The sequence below is a fragment of the Sander lucioperca genome, chromosome 19 (assembly GCF_008315115.2).
Source record: "Sander lucioperca isolate FBNREF2018 chromosome 19, SLUC_FBN_1.2, whole genome shotgun sequence".
Classification (NCBI taxonomy): Eukaryota; Metazoa; Chordata; class Actinopteri; order Perciformes; family Percidae; genus Sander; species Sander lucioperca.
The window spans coordinates 2,765,393-2,785,090 of NC_050191.1; the positions used below are offsets into that span (position 1 = coordinate 2,765,393).

Consider the following 19,698-nt stretch of genomic DNA (forward strand, 5'->3'; position numbering starts at 1 on the left):
AAACCCACACATACACCTGTCCTTATTAACAACTCTCCAGTTGAAACTGTTAACCTTTAGATTCTTAGACATCCACATCTCAGACTCCCTCTCATGGTCCGTCCATATCAGCTGTGCCATTAAGAAGGCCCATCAGAGGCTTTATTTATTGAGGTGTCTTAAGAAATATGGTATGTCCCTTAACATGCTACAGAATTTTTTCCGCTGTACAATTGAGAGTATACTGACAGGCAACGTTGTAGTGTGGTTTGGCAGAGCTACGTCACATGACCTTAATCTTCTGACAAAAGTAGTCAAGACTGCATCTAAAATCATGGGGGTTCCCCTTGAATCTCTCCAACACATTTACTGGAAACGCAGCACTAAGAAGGTACGAGGTATTCTGCAGCACTCTAGTCATCCTGCACACAATCTCTTCTCCCTCCTTCCATCAGGGAGACGTTTGCAGAGCATCCCAACGTAAGGTTATTGAATGATAGCACAAGAGGAAGGAGGGCTGTGGTCTGAATTTAGTCACTTATGTATATTGTGTTTGGATATTCCTAGATGTTTTAAATGTTATTATGTTTTTAAAATTGTTATTATTGACTGGTGCTGAGAGAGTGCCAAGGCACATTGTATTTCATTGCTGTGGTACTACGTACTAATATGCATATGACAATAAACATGAACTTGATGGCTGCAACACGTTCCATTGTTGTTGCATGTTTACCACTGTGTTACATCACCTCAGTGGCTGCTGCTGGTCTTTCAAAGAAGGGAAGCTCATTTTCGGCCTACACCATAGAAATTGTCCATTTATTTATAATAATATTATAATAATATAATAATAATAATAATAATAATAATAATATAATAATTATTATAATAATATTCGTGAGAAGGTTTCATCAAGAGGCATGGTCAGCAGCACATTTTCTTTATCACGTCAGCCAGCTAACTTTGTCATACCAGGAGAGCTGAAAAGACCCATATATATATATATATATATATATATATATATATATATATACACACTTGGTGATGTAGCGACGAACTGTGTTAACTGACAAAGGTTTTCTGAAGTGTTCCTGAGCCCCTGTGTAACATCCTTTACATAATGATGTTGATTTTTAATGCAGTGCCTCCTGAGGGATCGAAGGTCACGGCCATTCAATGTTGGTTTTTAGCCTGGTTGCTTACGTGCAGAGATTTCTCCAGATTCTCTGAATCTTTTGATGATATTATGGACTGTAGATGATGAAATCCCTAAAATCCTTGCAATTGTACATTGAGAAACGTTCTTAAACTGAGTGGTGAACCTCGCCCCATCCTTGCTTGTGAACAACTGAGCCTTTTGGGGATGCACCTTTTATATTCAATCATGACCATTTAACCTGTTCACCTGTGGAATGTTCCAAACAGGTGTTTTTTGAGTCCCAGCTTTTTTGGAATGTGTTGCAGGCATCACATTCAAAATGAGTGAATATTTGCAAAAAAAACAAAGTTTATCAGTTTGAACATTAAATATCTTGTCTTTGTAGTGTATGCAATTGAATATAGGTTGAAAAGGATTTGCAAATCATTGTATTCTGTTTTTTTTTACGTTTTACACAACGTCCTAACTTTATTGAATTGGGGTTTGTAGCTTTGTTGTAGTTTCTGTAATCACTAAACGGCAGTGTGGTCCTTATTTATGTCAGTTACAGTAGTTTTGTGTTCTTCTTGCAGATATTCCTCAAGTGGCCATTCTCACCAAGATTGATGAGGCCTGTCCTGAAATCAAAAACAATTTGAGGAATGTCTACAGGTCCAAGTACATTAAGACAAAGGTATGTTTCATGGTTAAAGTGTTTTCACTAAAGAAAGGAAAAAAAGTAGAACCAGAGAGAAAAGTTCAAATCCTGCCTATTTTCTTATCTGCACTAGGGTTGCAAGATATTGACTAAATATGATATTTGTTATTGATTATGAATATTACGATATCAATAATAATTTCGATATTTTTAAACATTATGTAAAGTTACAAAAGTTACGGGAAAACGCATAGTAACAATATTCATAGATTCATAACAATATAGCGCACAGTTATATACGGCTCTGCAGTGCGGCTGCACCACAGGTCGTCGTGGATGAAAAATATTCAATCTCTCCGACTCCAAACTCTGCCTGCACCACCTTTTGTAAAGCTTTGGGATAGCTACCTGTGATAAATAGACGTGGGATGGGATTTAGTACCGTTTGTCTAGTTCATTCAGAAGCTTGTTGAAGCCTTTTTTATCCACTGTGTGGATGGGCATCTTATCTTTGGCCAAATAATACGTTATAGCATTGGTGATTTCCGTATGTCTCTTCGAGTTCTTGTCGTACTTTGTGCTGCTAGCAAAAGCACTCGCTAGCGCAAGCGAGGCTTGTTTGGCTAGCTCTGGAGTATTAACTGCAACAGGTTTTTTTTGGGATAATATCATGCACTCATGATTCGTTCCATTTTGTTGTCTCTATCTATTTCTTCACTTACACTGTCACTCTGTTGAAACATGCACACGTCACGCTGTACGCTCCATAGGGTTTGTCACGTAGTGGACCCGTGCGCTGATGTGCACTAACATGTGCAAGTGGCACGGTAACCACGGTAACTGGCCAATGAAACATGATCATTACAGCGTTTCAAGCTCTAAATCAAACACAACTAAGCAGATGACACCCAACTAATTCTCTCCTTTCCTGAGTCTGAAACTCAAGTAGCAGCACGTATCTCGGCCTGTCTGACTGACATCTCCTCTTGGATGTCTACACACCATCTGAGACTCAACCTCGACAAGACTGAGCTCCTTTTCCTTTCAGGGAAGGGCTCTCCTACCCAAGATCTGACTATAACAATTGACAACTCTGTGGTAGTCCCCATCCAGACTGCTAGAAACCTGGGTGTAACACCTGACGACTAACTCTCCTTCACTGCTAACATTGCTGCAACCACCCGATCGTGTAGATACATGCTGCATAACATCAGAAGGATACGTCCCCTTCTAACGCAGAAGGCGGCTCAGGTTCTGGTTCAGGCTCTAGTCATCTCACGTCTAGACTACTGCAACTCCCTCCTGATTGGCCTGCCTGCATGAACCATCCGACCCCTGCAGCTCATTCAGAACGCAGCAGCTCGACTTGTCTTCAACCTCCCCAAGTTCTCTCTCACTACACCTCTCCTCCGCTCTCTTCACTGGTCACCAATTGCGGCCCGCATCCGCTTCAAGACACTAGTACTTACGTACAGGGCCACGAACGGATCAGCACCAGCTTACATCCAGGACATGGTCAAACCATATACCCCAACCCACCCACTTCGTTCTGCATCAGCCAAACTGCTGGCTGCCCCCGTCACAGCGAGGGAGAACTAATTACTCAACGAAATCCCGACTGTTCACTGTCCTGGCTCCCAAATTGTGGAACGAGCTCCCCATCGATATCAGGATGGCCGAAAGCCTACACACCTTCCGCCGAAGGCTAAAAACACATCTCTTCCGACTACACCTCGGATAAAAAAAAAAATAATTCTTGAAGCTGCACTTTCATATGTCTCTTTGTAGCTTTGCTTATTTAAAGCTACTGTATTTGCTCTTACTACTTGTTGTCTGGAGTTTGAACCTTCACAGTTGAAAGCACTTCATTGTAAGTCACTTTGGATAAAAGCGTCAGCTAAATGACATGTAATGTAATGTAATCATGCAGCTCTAATCTGCACACACAAAAACATCAGAAAAAGCCAACTGCCTGAAATGTTAGCTAACTGAAAACAACTTTGTCAATACTTAATGTTACACAATAAAGACTTCCCACTGCCTTCATTTTAAAAATCCCGATGGATCATTCATGTCTGGCCATTACCTGATCTGCTTAGTAAGATCAGTATCGGTCTAGTCTATATCCACGAACTTCCACTTCCGGTATTACCCTGTTGCTGCCGGAAATTCCACCGTATGTCCTTTTTTATGGAGTTTTATTCCTATCTTTATATAAGAGTGCATTCTTTCAATTTAAGAGCATTTCTCATTAAAGAAATGCACTCTTGAATAAAAATAGGAGTAAAACTCAATCATTTTTATATCATTTGTATGAATGTGGATAACGTTAGTGATATTGAGATGCTTACTACAGTTACATTTCTAGTAATGAATCGGCGAAAATACGTTTTATTTCTCTGATTCTCTGCTTTGTTCTAACGCCGCTGGGCGCTCCCTCTCTTCAGTCACGCTCCATCTCTCCAACACATAACGTCGTTGAGGCTCCGTCTAAAACGCCATTTCAACCAGCTGTTTGTAACATTAATATAAAATGGATTTTGGTTTGTAGCTGACTCGACCAGCTGACTTCTCTATTGGCCGTTGAAACAGGAGACGTCTCTTACGTTCTTAAACCAGCCTCTGGAGACTCCACCAGCTGACTTCTCTATTGGCTGTTGAAACAGGAGACGTCTCTTATGTTCTTAAACCAGCCTCTGGAGACTCCACCAGCTGAGTCGCAGCGACACCATCAGCTGTTTGAGTCGAGCTGAGACGGACCGGTTCAGACTGATGAAACTCCCCCCCCGACATTCTAAAACGGTTTAATCTTGTTTCGCAAATCTTTGGTCTGAACTGGGCTTAACGCTTCCTTTGTGTTGGCGTTCTAACCTCTGGTGGATTTATGAGGACTATGGTTAACTGCTCCTCAGATCTCTGCAGGGTAAATCCAGACAGCTAGCTAGACTATCTGTCCAATCTGAGTTTTCTGTTGCACGACTAAAACTACTTTTGAACGTACACATGTTCCACCAAAACAAGTTCCTTCCTGAGACTATTTAGCAGAGGCACCGTGGCACCTTAGCCCCACCCACGATGATTGTGATTGGTTTAAAGAAATGCTGATAAACCAGAGCACGTTTTCCTCCCATCCAGGAATGCTGTGTGGACTAAACAGACCTTCCTTTGCGACACTGTGGAGGAAGGTCTGACAAAGCGAGACTAGTATCGGTCCAACTGATTGGATCGGTGCCAGGAGAATAAAACCATCGGTTGTTCTGAGCTCTAAATTGTAATTTGTTTCTTAAACGTAGATGGAGGAGTTCAGTGCAAATGTGGGAATTCCCATGAATTGCATCTTCCCTGTGAAGAACTACCACGAAGAAATCAATCTCAACAATGAAATTGACTCACTGATCCTGAGCGCCCTGAGAAACATCATCAACTTTGGAGACGACTGCATCAACATGGGTCAGTCTGAATGTTGAGAGATATTTTTAAACACAGCATAAGAAGGCTGTATTCCATTATGTCAAAATAACAATTTGTGACATTAATTCGTCATTCATTACTTTTTCCTGATGTTTATGTGTTTTACTTTAAAGCCCCTGTGACTCCTGCCTTTATTAGATGATGGCTGAAAATACATATTTCTCATTAAACTGTCCCCAGGTAATGACAGTGATTCCAAAGAAGATCCTCCAGACTTCAGTATTGAAACTAAACCCCCATACCAGAAGGGCTGAAGATTCTGTTGTTGTTTCAAGAGTCATAGGTATACTGGTTCATGGTACAGCTTTATTGCACAATAAAATGCTGTTGTAGCCTCCCCCACATTACACTGAACACGTATTAAAATATTTAAATGGAGCAGGATTAAACAATAGAATAGTACAAAGTACATGGAAGGAAGAAGGAAACCTGAATTATATTTACAAGGAAGATGTACAGTTATCTAAAGTACATACATGTGCAAATGGAGAAATAACTTTTTGTTATCATCAAGAAAAACTACAACACTCATTTATTTCTTCTTTTTTTCTCCTCAGATTTCAGTGATATGTGTCAGATAGTCCTGATGATCCAGACTGTTTCAGACTGGATCTGGACTTCTCTGAGCCTCCACCTGGGATTTATGTTATTCAGTCAAATAATCTAAACTCAGAGTGACTCTGTAGATTTGTTCTGTCAATGACCACATAACTATAAATTAACACATTTAAATGTATATTTCCATAGATATATCGATCTATATTTCTGTCTTGCATTCTGCTGCAGCTCCACCCTGTGGAAGAATAATGTATTTCAGTTCATTTCCACATGGAGGATCTTTGACTGTCCAGTATTTCATAGGATACTGGAACTGAGCTTGGCAGGACTACTTTTCCATTTTCCGCTCTACATTCCTGGAATTCCTAACAAAGCACCTTAAAATCTTCTCCTCTCCTCAATCTATCAGTCAATTTAAGGCCTTGATTAGTGTGTGTTTTATTGCGTCTGCTTTATTTGATTGTTTAAAAATTTGATCTGTTGTAATTTAAATGTTATGTTATGGTTTATTTGGGGAAATGTATGCTGTGCACTCGAGTTTTCAATAAACTTTTTGAAATTAAATTTCAAAGTCTTTGGTTCTGAAGAAAAGTAGCTGGGCTGTGTCACGCACATCATAGTCTCGCTTTGCCAGACCTTCCTCCACAGCGCTGTGGATGAAAGACTTTTTTGGTGTTTTTTTATCATGACAATCCAATGTTTATTCTAAAAATGCCAACCAATATAATCACTGGTTTCAGCTTCTTACATGTTATATTATTATATATATTATAATACTTATTGGTTTTTCATAGCTATGAGCTAGTTAATTTCATTGTTGTTTAATCTGTAGATGTCTAGATGGATGGATAAGTTGTTTGAAATCTAAAATGTCAGAAAATGGTGAAAAATGTGGATCAGTGTTTCCCAAACTCCAAGACGACGTCCTCAAATGTCTTGTTTTGACCACAACTCAAAGATATTCAGTTTACTGTCACAGAGGAGAGAAGAAACTAAAAAACGACCTGTTTTTACATAAAAAAAAATACTTAAACCGATTATCAAAAGCGTTACCGATTAATTTAATAGTTGACAACTAATCGATTAATCTTTGCAGCTCCAGTAGCCAAAAGTATGGCGGAGGAAGTGACAAAAATACATATCTGTCCAGAATAAAGGGAGAATATAAAGGTTTTAAAACCAGACTTAACGTGATGTAATTCAAAGTTTACCTGCTATACCTCCTAACTGAAATGACAAACTACCTCAGGAGTAAAGACTGTCAGCTTACTAAGATATTATATACGAACTGCTGACACACACAGACACACACACACACACACACACACACACACACACACACACACACACGATGTCCTTAGCGTTGCCTTAGAAATCGTCCTGTATTTCAAAATAAAATAGTGCTTCTCATTCTTGTAGAAGCCATAAGTCCGTATGAAATCAACCTTGTTTTAAGAGAAATATTGTTGCCGTCCTTTATTCTTCTGCATGAAAGGTGGCAACTCTAAATGTCCTGTGTGTAACAAGGGAGGATCACTGATAGTCCATTTTGTACAGACTCCATTTTAAACCCGACAGAGCAGGACGAAAACAAGAAGTCTGAGGCAGGGTGAGTTTACTGTACTTTTTGATTTAATCTGCTGATTTATCCCCAATGTTTTACATGGTTTACCTTCCAGATTTGGTAAAATGAGTGATTTGGAGGAAGAGGAGAATCGAGCAGTCTCCAGCATCCACCTCTAGAGTCAGAGTGAATTTTCCAAAGAGGAACCTCCTTTCTTCAGTAACAAACCAGGACCCTCAGACACAAAGTAAGAGTCTGTTTCTGTTGTAAACTCATCTGTACAAGATTATGTTATATGTTATCTCATAATCAGCACTACACCTCTGTTCTTTTATAATAAAATGTTTTTATTTTGTTCAGTCACTTTTAGTTAGACCCAGCAGCAGTGGGTCAGTGGACCGCTAACGTTAGACCCAGCAGCAGTGGGTCAGACCGCTAACGTTAGACCCAGCAGCAGTAGGTCAGCGGACCGCTAACGTTAGACCCAGCAGCAGTGGGTCAGTGACCGCTAACGTTAGACCCAGCAGCAGTAGGTCAGCAGACCGCTAACGTTAGACCCAGCAGCAGTGGGTCAGTGACCGCTAACGTTAGACCCAGCAGCAGTGGGTCAGACCGCTAACGTTAGACCCAGCGGCAGTGGGTCAGACCGCTAACGTTAGACCCAGCAGCAGTGGGTCAGCGGACCGCTAACGTTAGACCCAGCGGCAGTGGGTCAGACCGCTAACGTTAGACCCAGCGGCAGTGGGTCAGACCGCTAACGTTAGACCCAGCAGCAGTGGGTCAGACCGCTAACGTTAGACCCAGCGGCAGTGGGTCAGCAGACCGCTAACGTTAGACCCAGCGGCAGTGGGTCAGCGACCGCTAACGTTAGACCCAGCGGCAGTGGGTCAGCGGACCGCTACCGTTAGACCCAGCGGCAGTGGGTCAGCAGACCGCTAATGTTAGACCCAGCGGCAGTGGGTCAGCGGACCGCTAACGTTAGACCCAGCGGCAGTGGGTCAGACCGCTAACGTTAGACCCAGCGGCAGTGGGTCAGTGACCGCTAAAGTTAGACTCAGCGGCAGTAGGTCAGCAGACCGCTAATGTTAGACCCAGTGGCAGTGGGTCAGTGACCGCTAACGTTAGACCCAGCGGCAGTGGGTCAGTGACCGCTAACGTTAGACCCAGTGGCAGTGGGTCAGCAGACCGCTAATGTTAGACCCAGCAGCAGTAGGTCAGCGGACCGCTAACGTTAGACCCAGCAGCAGTGGGTCAGCGGACCGCTAACGTTAGACCCAGCAGCAGTAGGTCAGCGGACCGCTAACGTTAGACCCAGCAGCAGTGGGTCAGCAGACAACGGCTGGCTCTCTGCCGACACATAAAAATGGCCGCGGCTCTGACCATTCTAACACTTCAAATTAAATAGTATTTTGTTTACTTGTGATGAGAGAAATGAAAAAACTGTGCAAAGTCTGAGTTGCTTGCTCTAAATTGCTCTCTGAATAAAATGAATAACGGTGATCAAGCCAATTAATGACAGTAACAAGAACATTAAATGTAAGTGAGCCATCAGTGCAGTGTGGGGATCTTGACAATAGTTTAAACAGTCATGGTACACACATTACATTGTCTGGAACTTCAAAGAACCACCTCTTTCATAATGTTTTGCAGTATTTTGCGTTTAGTGATTGCACTACTTAGAATATGTAACCAATAGCTTTAGTATATTTGTTTTTGAAGTCTGTAGGCTTTCTTGCATTTATTAATTCTCGATTGCTTTGGCAGAATACATTCTTAAAGCGTACTGACAACTTAATCTATTGAGTTCTATTAAGTAGAATAGTTTGTTAAAAGTATTATATATGTTATATATGTTTTGTTTTTAATCTTATATTTTAATGTGTGGATATGTGCATGGTGTACTTAAAAGCTTTATATGGTTTTAAAGAAACATTGTGTTGTGAAAAATTGTGAAATCTAGCTGACAGTAAACATTTGCTTGTATGAACATGAGACAGAAAGGATAGATGGGGTTTTGCAGCTTAAAGCAGGCGTGTTGATGGTATCACAGCTCTCTCCTCTATCACTGAGACAGATCCTGTTTACTTGCAAGTCAAAGTGAAAGTGAAAGTGGCAGTTGTATATAAATTGCTCTTAATAATCCCCCAACTCACATTCTGCCTTTGTCTTACTTCCAGTACGTCCAGTACAACAGTAGGTATGATTTTTTTCCCTAAAGTTTGTTCTCTTATGTTTAAATGGTAAACTGTGTTTTCTGTACTGATGATTTTAACGTTGTTTACAGGAAAAACCCTTTTAGGTAAACCCTGTTTTTTTGGGGAACTCTATAGGTTCTATAGTTATTATAGTTTTATATATCATAGTTCATTATATTGTGTTTGGTTGAGTTTCATTCATGAAATACTTTACAGTTGATAAAACCCTCTTGGCTATGTTCACTCTTGGTATTGTTGCGTTTGTAGGATTTTGAGAAATGAGAGGCTTGGTCCAATGAAGATTTAATAAAACTCCACCACAACATAACATAGCCTTAAGGATTTTAATATTTTTTATAGACTGAGTCAGTGATTTTACAAAGGTGGATGTATGATTTAAATGTTTAAATGCTTCAATTTGTGCTAATAGTTTTATTATATAATAGTTTAGTTATAGTTTAATTATTTGGGTTATCTTTAAATCTGCTCCATCCAATCAACTTCAACACATTTTCAGTGAATTTTTCCTTAGTTAGTTGATTCAATATTAAGAAGTGTGAAGCTGACAACTTAATCTACTGAGTTCTATTAAGTAGAATAGTTCTATAAAAGTATTATATATATGTTATATATGTTTTGTTTTTAATCTTATATTTTAATGTGTGGATATGTGCATGTTGTACTTAAAAGATTACTATGGTTTTAAGAAACATTGTGAGCTGACAGTGAACATTTGCTTGTATGAACATGAGACAGGAAGGAGGATAGATGGGGGGTTTTGCAGCTCAAAGCAGGAATGCCGATGGTATCACAGCTCTCTCCTCCAATCAGACTGAGACAGATCATGTTTACTTGCAGGTGAAAGTGAAAGTGGCAGTTGTATATAAATTGCTCTTAATAATCCCTCAACTCACATTCTGCCTTTGAATTACTTGGAGTACTTCCAGTACAACAGTAGGTATGATTCTTTCCCTAAAGTTTGTTTAGTTAAAGTTTAATAGTTAAAAAAATACCGTCGACTGTTTTAATTATTTGGGTTATCTTTAAATCTGCACCACCCAATCAACTTCAACACATTTTCAATGTATTTTTCCAAAAAACAAAAACTCTTTTTACTTAGTTGATTCAATATTAAGAAGTGTGAAAGTTAAATAATGAATGTGACGCTGTATTGTAATTTACTATTGACATATTCATATACTTTACGACTTTTCCACCAAGATGTTTAGTCACCTTAACAATTTGTTCAAATTTTAGCTCATTTATTTATTTTACTCCACAGCCATGGGAGGATACTTCAGCTCTTCTGCCCCTCCACCCCCTCCACCCCCTCCACCCTCTCCTCGTAAGATCATTTTTGAAAATTAGTTCTCATTCATACAAAGTTAAACGGTTGTAAGATTTTGTTTTATATTAACATGTATTGTACTCTTTTTTTAAGTTTTCAGTGAACCTTGGAGGACAATAAACTGGGAGTAAGTATGCACCTAAAAGTGAACTTTGTTACTGATTTGTTCTTTCAAATTACTAATGCATGCTTGCTTAATACTTATTAATGCTCTATAATTTCTCATTTTTTTGCAATTACTTATTTGTGCTGTTAACTAAGCAATTCATGCTCCTGAATTAAATAATTTCCATTGCCCTGTTGACCACTAGCAAACCTACTGACAGTTGTATCCAGTCTTATATAACCCTGCTCTGCCAGAGTGTAAACTGCTCCATAAAAAAGGCAAAGCATGGTCTACTGTGAGACAGGAGCCAATAGCACAAAAAATATCAGAGGAATTGAATTACTTATTTGTGGTTGCTCCCAGGGCCGGTTCGAGCCTTTTGGGGGCCCTAAGCAGAATTTGATTTGGGCCCCCCCCCCCCCCCCACACAGAGTCATCTGTCCTTGACGATTGACGCAAATGTCACGCTATGATGTTACATTATAAATGAATGCAGTGAGGTTATGGTTTTGCTCCCAGTGTTGGGAGTAACGCATTACAAAAGTAACGCAATTACAGTAATGTATTCCTTTTTGCTGTAACGCAGTAATATAACGCATTACTAATTAAATTTCGGAAATATTATAGCCGTTACAATCTCAGTAACACAAGTTACAACGCAACATTTAGTGGTGTTTTTTCACCAACACTGCGAAACATTTCTTCACAGAAGAAAAAGCTGTGACTATTATTTCCTGTCGCTGTATTCGATGGTTGAGATGACTGCAGAGACAGATACATTTGCAAGATGGATATTATTTTCAGGAGTTATTATGCTGCGTTGAAGCAAGCTGTCCCGTCACTGTTCCCGTGGTCAGAACCAGAACCAATGACGGTACGGACAACATCTGCGTCCCAACAGGTGACAGTATGGCCACCATCTGTGTCCCAACAACAGGTGACGGTGCGGCCAACATCTGTGTCCCAACAGGCGATGGTACGTCAACGCGGACAGCAGTGTGTCCGAGCTGTTGACATAAACATGTCGGAAATTAATGTTTAGTCTTGCTACACGTAAATATCATTGCATTTTATCAGCCGTGGAAAGTAACTATGCCGTACTTCAATACAACTGTAAGGTACTTTTAATTGAGTATTTTCATTTTCTCTTACTTGCCTATTGTACATTTTACTTATCTATTTTTACAGCTTTAGTTACTTTGCATATTCATATTAATTATACAAAATATTACGAATAATCTATGATGTATTAGAGTGTCCAGCAGTTAAGTTGTAATCATGTGGGTTCACAAAAGACACTAAGTATCCGTAGCTACAGACAAAAGAGTCGGAGGTTAGCAAAGTCTCTGTCCAATTGTGAGCCCCGTTCTACAATATCCCTCAACCTTTATCCTTTTCCTTGATGGGATGTAGTCCTCCTGTCTCTGGGCAGATTCTTCTGTTGTCACATACACACACACACACACACACACACACACACACACACACACACACACACACATGGTTTGGGTCCTCTGTCTGGTGCAACGTCCTCTTCTGGTCTGACAAACACAATAACATCTGATTCCTGCTTTTCTGCTACTCTGTCTGGTGAACAACACTATATATGGTATAAACTATAAGTGAAAGCTTAAGCTAACTCCCTGTGCATGAAAGTCTAATACTTGTACATGCAGTGCAAGTGTGCCCCGCCTGGAACTTGTAACCACCTTCTCTATTCAATTCAATTCAATTCAATTCAATTCAATTCAATTCAATTCAATTTTATTTATAGAATTAAATCATAACAAGAGTTATCTCGAGACACTTTACAGATAGAGTAGGCCTAGACCACACTCTATAATTTACAAAGACCCAACAATTCTAGTAATTCTCCCAAGAGTAAGCATTTAGTGTACAGTGGAGAGGAAAAACTCCCTTTTAGGGAGAAACCTGGGACAGACCCAGGCTCTTGGTAGGAGGTGTCTGACAGTGCTGGTTGGGGGTGTGATGAACAGTGGCAATAATAGTCACAATAAAGATAACGGAACAGTGACTAGAAAATGGTAGTCGTAGTAGTTCATGTCATAGCAGGACACTGCAGGGCATTACAGTATGTAGCGTGGCACAGCAGAGCATAGCTGGAAGTGGCAACATCGACATAATTTTGATTGCACACAACTCTTGCAATGAGCACACCAACTTTAAATGTCAAGCAATACTGATACTAATTTTCTACATTTAAACTTTAATAGTTATTTTACTGTTAACAAACAATGAAATTATGATTTATAATGTTTACTAATTACTAGCAATGTTATAGTGTAACTTATGCTATTGTATCAATAGATTAGTGTAATATAAAATAAGTGTATACATTTAGATAGTTAATACTTTGTTAATGGTTAATAATTGTTTTGTAAATCATCTATAAACATTATTTGGCTGGCTATTGTAAAGTTGCAATTAATAATAATAAGGTAATGGTTAATAAATGTTTTTTAAAGCATCAAGTAACATTCAATTGGCCCCATTACATTATTATTATTATTATTATTATATTTGGCAATCTATAAAATAAATATTTTTTATATATTTTATATATGTTATTATTTGTACACTGACATTAATTATCCTAATGTTTATAGATGCTTTACAAATCAATTCATAACCATTAACAAGGTATTATATTCATCATATTCAACTTTATAATAGCCATCCAAATAATGTTTATTGACGGTTTATAAACAATTTCTTCATCATTAACAAATACTTAATATAATATATAAAAATGTTATGATGTGAGCAAAAACAAGCTGTTAAAATAACAAATTATAGCATAACTTATATTTAGTAAACATTCATTAATTATAATTTAGTTGTTAGTTAACAGTAAAATAACTATTAACTTAAGTTTCATTAACTATCAATTTAGCATTTATTAGCGATGGTTATTATAAAGTGTTAACGGTGTAAATGCAGCTTTAAGGCTCTGACTCACCAACCCGATTATCGGCCGCGGACAGTCTGGCGATGTTGGTGACTCGTGTCTGTTCGGTGTGTTCCGTGCTGTCATCAGTCAGAGAAGCCGTCAGGGGTACATTTGGGCCAATTTGACTTGTTGAATCGGCCAGTGGGCATGACCAATCTGATTGGTGGAGTGCTACCCCTTGACTAGTGAATCAGTGCACGAGAAAACCGGAGCTGATAACGCCAGTATCTTCTTATTACTAGCCATTGTATTTTCTTCCGTTCAGCGAGTAATGACAACAACGACCCTTCTTGACTACTATCACCACTCTCTGATGAAAACAATGACTGACGACAGCGTGCTCTGTGTTTACTAGGTCTAGAGAGATGTTCCGTCATTTCATTTTTTGGGCGACAATACAGATTAGTGCCGCCCGCTGTTATGGAGACGTATTACTTCTCGCGTACGCGCAGAACGTACGCTCAAGTCGACGTCGCTTGGATGTGTTCCGAGGCAGTTTTTTGACCAACTCAGGGAGCCGGCTGATCAGTCCGACTGCCTTTTCTGCCGACGGTCAGCCGTCGGGTTGGTGTGTCAGAGCCTTTACAGTAACCTACTGAGTAAAGTTGAGTTAAGCAAATCTGATATAATGTATGTTTCCTGCCCTGAGTAGAGACAAACAGAGGGATCTGCAGTATGTGAAGGACTACAGACCTCAGACTGACGGCCAGCAGCTCAGGATTCTTCTTCATGGTCTAGTTGGAGCTGGAAAGTCCAGTTTCATCAACTCTGTCCTAAGTGTCGTAGAAGGCAGAATGTCCAGAAAGGCTGGGGTGGCTAACTCTGGTGAAACTCAAACCAAAAAGGTACAAAGAAAGTATAAAGTAAATTATACAGTTTAAGTATTGATGTGTCTCTAGTACTTCTGTTGTGTTTAAAGTTAATGTAGCTCTGAACCACAGACTGTATAAAAAAATGGACATAGCATCAGTGACATCACCCATTGGTTTGTGGACTGCCATTTTGAAGCCTCGAGTTTGGCAATATGGGCTTCGCCATCTTGTTTTTTTGCAACAAGGCGTGGCAATTTCTAGGCGAGAGAGTGGAGCTGGGGAGGATGGCGCGGCCAAGCCAGTGTTGTTTCTGGCTTCATGGCGCTGAAAGTTGCCGATTTTCAACCCTTCTGAAATAAGTCATCCAGTGTAGATTTACCGACGCAGACTGATCTCATTAAGTGGCGTATGTATGACGCGTCAATTCATATGCCATTTTGGCGTGTTATCAAGACGCATAATCGCTTTTTAGCGTGTTTCTAAACGCTGTTTTGGTTCCATTGACCTACGTTATGTGTGAATTATTGGCGTAGCGGGCCGGGATCGCATTCCCCAATGTTCTTGTCCTAAATCCAACCGTTTATTGTTTTGCTAAGAGTGCGAGGTTGGTCACTGTCGTGTTTTTGTCGATTTTTTGTGTTACTAAAGCCTTTCCCAATGTTCTTTACCTAAACCCAACCTTTTTTTTTTACACGCGCATGACGTTCTCGCGTTAACACGTGTGTATGTTTACATCCGCTGTATACAGCATAGACATACATGTGGATAGCTCAAAATGTGTACAGATAACACGCCATTTGGCTTTAGGAAAGTGCTGTGTAAGTTTACACAAAGTCATGATGCCATGTTGACCGACAGGTAAACACAGACCTGACGGTACTGCCGCCATTCATCTGCATGTACGGTAGAACAGATGTCTGCAAACTTTCCCTTAAAGTTACCAGCTAACGCTACATAGATAGCTTGGTTGGCTAGACATTATTAGGCTGCCGTCTAGTGATGTTATGTTCTGTGTCGAAGCTTCGAAGCATGTGTCGAGAAATCCCGGAAGTTGTCCTCGAAGTGCGTATCGGGGCTTGTATTGTTTTAGACGAATTACCTCATTGATGACATCTGAAGCCTCGCTGTCTGTCCGTACCACGTGACTGGTTTATGAAGTGGTTCAAATCTACACAGTTTAATTAGACATCCGTGATCTACAGGAGCACGTTCACAGCCCTCTGCCCAGTTAAACCATTGCCACATACCAGTTTTAGAATAACCTACTAATATTGTTATTGGATTGATTTACACAAGTTTGATAGCCGCATTCCTCTCAAGGAAATCCCTTTATTATGCAATTATGTTCACTATATTATACCAAATGAAAATCACACTATGTTGCTATAAATAGATTAGGTGGAAATTGATTCTTCATCGTTTGCCTTAACCCAAAAATAATCGTTTTTTCTTTGTCCATTCTTTTTACAGTCTGTGCTCTGAACAGAAGCACCTGCAGCAACACAAGACAACACAAGTTGGACCAGACAGGACATGCTTAATAACTGCACTTTTCTCTATATGTGGTTCACAGTACAAAACCTACAGGATCCAAAAGGATGGACAGGACACCTTTTGCTCTTTGGTTCTCAGTGACACCATGGGGCTGGAATGCAACAGCAACAGACGCATAAAAGTCTATGTGAAAGATATCAAACGGGCGATGAAGGGACGTGTGAGAGACGGTTACACGGTACTTTTAAAACAGCTTTTTTTCAACCAACATTTAGGTTAAAAAAATTAAAACAACTACTGTTATCTGTTCAACATTATATTAATCTTGGTAATTGTCATCCTTGATTTTACTTTAATTTCCAGTTCAATCCTGAATCTAAGATATCAAAGGAGGATCGTTACTACAACCTAGCCCCAACTGCCAACGACAAAGTGCACGTTCTGGTTTGTGTCGTTGATGCCAGCACACTATCTCAGATGAGTCCTAAAGCTATAGAGACACTGCAGGACATCAGAGAGGAGGCCTCTGACCTGGGTGAGAGCAGAAATCATGATTATTATTTTCCCCTTTGGGATTGATGTAGGCCACTCTGGTACAGGGAAGACATGAGAGCGAAGCTAATGGGTTCATGTTAAAGCTTTCTGTTCTCCTTGCAGATATTCCTCAAGTCGCCATTCTCACCAAAATTGACATGATCTGTCCGGAGATTAAAAAGGATTTAAGGAATGTCTACAGGAGCAAGATACTAAAGAAAAAGGTATTATATTATTTGTCACTGAGTTTGCACAGAGAAGAAATCTAATTTAATACTGTCATGTAATACATTTTCAGTATTTTAGCACAAAGCTCTCTGTATTGTTCTGAGCTGTAATTTGTTTCTGAGATGTGATTGTTTTAAACGTAGATGGAGAAGTTCAGTGCAGAGGTGGGTATTCCCATGAACTGCATCTTCCCTGTGAAGAACTACCATGAAGAAAACAACTTCAACAGTGACATTGACTCACTGATCCTGAGCGCCCTGAAAGACATCATCGACAACTTGGGTCAGTCTGAATGTTGAGAGATATTTTTAAACACAGCATAAGAACGCTGTATTGCATTATGTCAAAATAACAATCTGTGACATTAATTCATCATTCATTACTTTTTCCTGATGGCACCATGTTTATATGTGTTTTACTTTAAAGCCCCTGTGACTCCTGCCTTTATTAGATGATGGCTGAAAATACATATTTCTCATTAAACTGTCCCCAGGTAATGACATTGATTCCAAAGAAGAACCTCCAGACTTCAGTATTAAACGTACACCCCCATACGCAAAATAAGAATATTCTGTTGTTGTTTCAAGAGTCATAGGTATACTGGTTGATGGTACAGCTTTAATGCACAATAAAATGCTGTTGTAGCCTCCCCCACATTACACTGAACACATATTAAAATATTTAAATAGAGTAGGATAAAATAATAAAATAGTACAAAGTACATGGAAGGAAGAAGGAAACCTGAATTATATTTACAAGGAAGATGTACAGTTATGTAAAGTACATACATGTGCAAATGGAGAAATAACTATTTGTTATCATCCAGAAAAACATTAATTTATCTCTTCTGTTGTCTTTTCTCCTCAGATTGAAGTGATATGTGTCCGATAGTCCTGATGATCCAGACTGTTTCAGACTGTATCTGGACTTCTCTGAGCCTCCACCTGGATTTATGTTGTCTGTTATTCAGTCAAATAATCTAAACTCAGAGTGACTCTGTAGATTAGTTCTGTCTATGACCACATAACTGTAAATTAACACATTTAAATGTATATTTCCATAGATATATGTATATTTCTGTCTTGCATTCTGCTGCAGCTCCACCCTGTGGAAGAATAAGGTATTTCAGTTCATTTCCACATAGAGGATCTTTGACTGTACAGTGTTTCATAGGATACTGGAACTGAGTCTGGCAAGACTACTTTTTCATTTTCCGCTCTACATTCCTGGAATTCCTAACAAAGCACATTAAAATGTGTCTCTACTCAATCTATCAGTCAATTTAAGGCCTTGATTAGTGACTTCTGTGTATCTTCTTGTGTCTGTTTTATTTGATTGTTTAAAAATTGTATCTGTTGTAATTTAAATGTTATTGCATATTATTTTGGGAAATATGGGCCCCGAGTTTTAAATAAACCTTTTAAAGTTTTAAAGTCTTTGGTTCTGAAGAAAAGTAGCTGGGCTGGGTCATGAACATCATAGGCTTGTCTGGAAGACCCTCCTGTGGAGGAAAGTATTTTTAGGTGTTTTTTTTTATCATGACAATCAATTGTTTACATACTAAAAATGCCTACCAATACAATCACTGGTTTCAGCTTCTTACATGTAAATTTGTATTGGTTTTTCATAGCAATGAGCTAGTTATTTTCATTGTTTTAAGTGCCCATATTATGAAAAAATCACTTTTTCTGGGATTTGGGGTGTTATTTTGTGTCTCTGGTGCTTCCACACACATACAAACTTTGAAAAAAATCCACCCATGCTGTTTAGAGTGAGATACGGTTTCTGAATGTGTCCTGCCTTCAGTCTCTGGGTGAGCTGGTCAAAATCTGCACGGCTTGTGACGTCACAAGCCGAAACGAGCAGGCTACCCGCAACCATTAGCTCGTAGCATTAGCATGCTAACGCTAATGCTAACGCTAGCATGCTAACACTAGCATGCTACCTCGTTCTCAATAGCAAAGCACTGCTCCAACACACACAAGTTCACCATAATCTACAAAAGAACTACTTCCATGTGCGCCCTCATTTAGAAGTCTCCCAGCTAATCCTGCCTTGTAACTGACTGAAGTTGTAGAAACAGCCTTTCTTTTACTGTCTATGGAGCTAGCTAGCTGACATGATCTACATCTGAGCTACTGGGCATGTGCAAGTGCAATCAAAGATAGTACAGAAGAAGAAGAAGAAAAGAGGTCTCACTCTGTAGCTAAAACAGAGACCAGCTGAAAAGAGGATCTGCAGCAGTGAGAGAGAGCACTGCAGTACAACAAAAATATGGTGTTTTTAGAAAATTAAACCATGTAAACCTATTCTGGTACAACCTTAAAATACAATTATGAACATGAAAATGAGCAGAATATGGCTGCTTTAATCTGTAGATGTCTAGATGGATGGATACGTTGTTTGAAATCTAAAATGTCAAAACATGGTGAAAAATGTGGATCAGTGTTTCCCAAACTCCAAGATGATGTCCTTAAATGTCTTGTTTTGTCTACAACTCAAAGATATTCCGTTTCCTAGTAGAAAAGAGAGAGTTCCCTGCGCTTCTGCAAACCACAACAATCCGGTGCAACCAAGGCAGGACAAAACAGTGTAGAGTAAAAAGATCGCTGGTGCAACACAGATGTCTTCTTAATTTATAT

The 19,698-nt window shown here is 39.4% G+C and overlaps 2 protein-coding genes across 2 annotated transcripts in view; both read left to right on the forward strand.

Annotated features, from left to right (window-relative positions):
* The window catches only part of LOC116061728, a 182,190-nt gene extending 176,114 nt beyond the window's left edge, over nucleotides 1-6,076 (forward strand). The window contains exons 16-18 of the mRNA XM_035995098.1: nucleotides 5,069-5,225; nucleotides 5,427-5,544; nucleotides 5,804-6,076. Of these exons, the coding sequence (XP_035850991.1) occupies nucleotides 5,069-5,225; nucleotides 5,427-5,500 (231 nt within the window). The 3' untranslated portion in view covers nucleotides 5,501-5,544; nucleotides 5,804-6,076. The remainder of the gene's footprint in view (nucleotides 1-5,068; nucleotides 5,226-5,426; nucleotides 5,545-5,803) is intronic.
* Nucleotides 6,077-7,502: 1,426 nt separating this feature from the next.
* Nucleotides 7,503-17,754, forward strand: LOC116061734 (interferon-induced protein 44-like). Its single transcript, XM_035995107.1, has 8 exons — nucleotides 7,503-7,615; nucleotides 10,846-10,908; nucleotides 11,005-11,038; nucleotides 14,641-14,833; nucleotides 16,374-16,532; nucleotides 16,658-16,829; nucleotides 16,952-17,052; nucleotides 17,200-17,754. Exons 2-8 carry the CDS (start codon nucleotides 10,848-10,850, stop codon nucleotides 17,353-17,355), a joined length of 876 nt encoding a protein of 291 aa, XP_035851000.1. The 5' UTR covers nucleotides 7,503-7,615; nucleotides 10,846-10,847; the 3' UTR covers nucleotides 17,356-17,754.
* The last annotated feature ends 1,944 nt before the right edge of the window (nucleotides 17,755-19,698 follow it).

Bases quoted from the DNA above. Each gene is read 5' to 3' on its own strand.
- LOC116061734 (XM_035995107.1), top strand. From the start codon at position 10,848: ATGGGAGGATACTTCAGCTCTTCTGCCCCTCCACCCCCTCCACCCCCT. The intron at 10,909-11,004 runs GTAAGATCATTT...TCTTTTTTTAAG, and splicing joins ACCCCCTCCACCCTCTCCTC to TTTTCAGTGAACCTTGGAGG. The intron at 11,039-14,640 runs GTAAGTATGCAC...TGCCCTGAGTAG, and splicing joins TGGAGGACAATAAACTGGGA to AGACAAACAGAGGGATCTGC.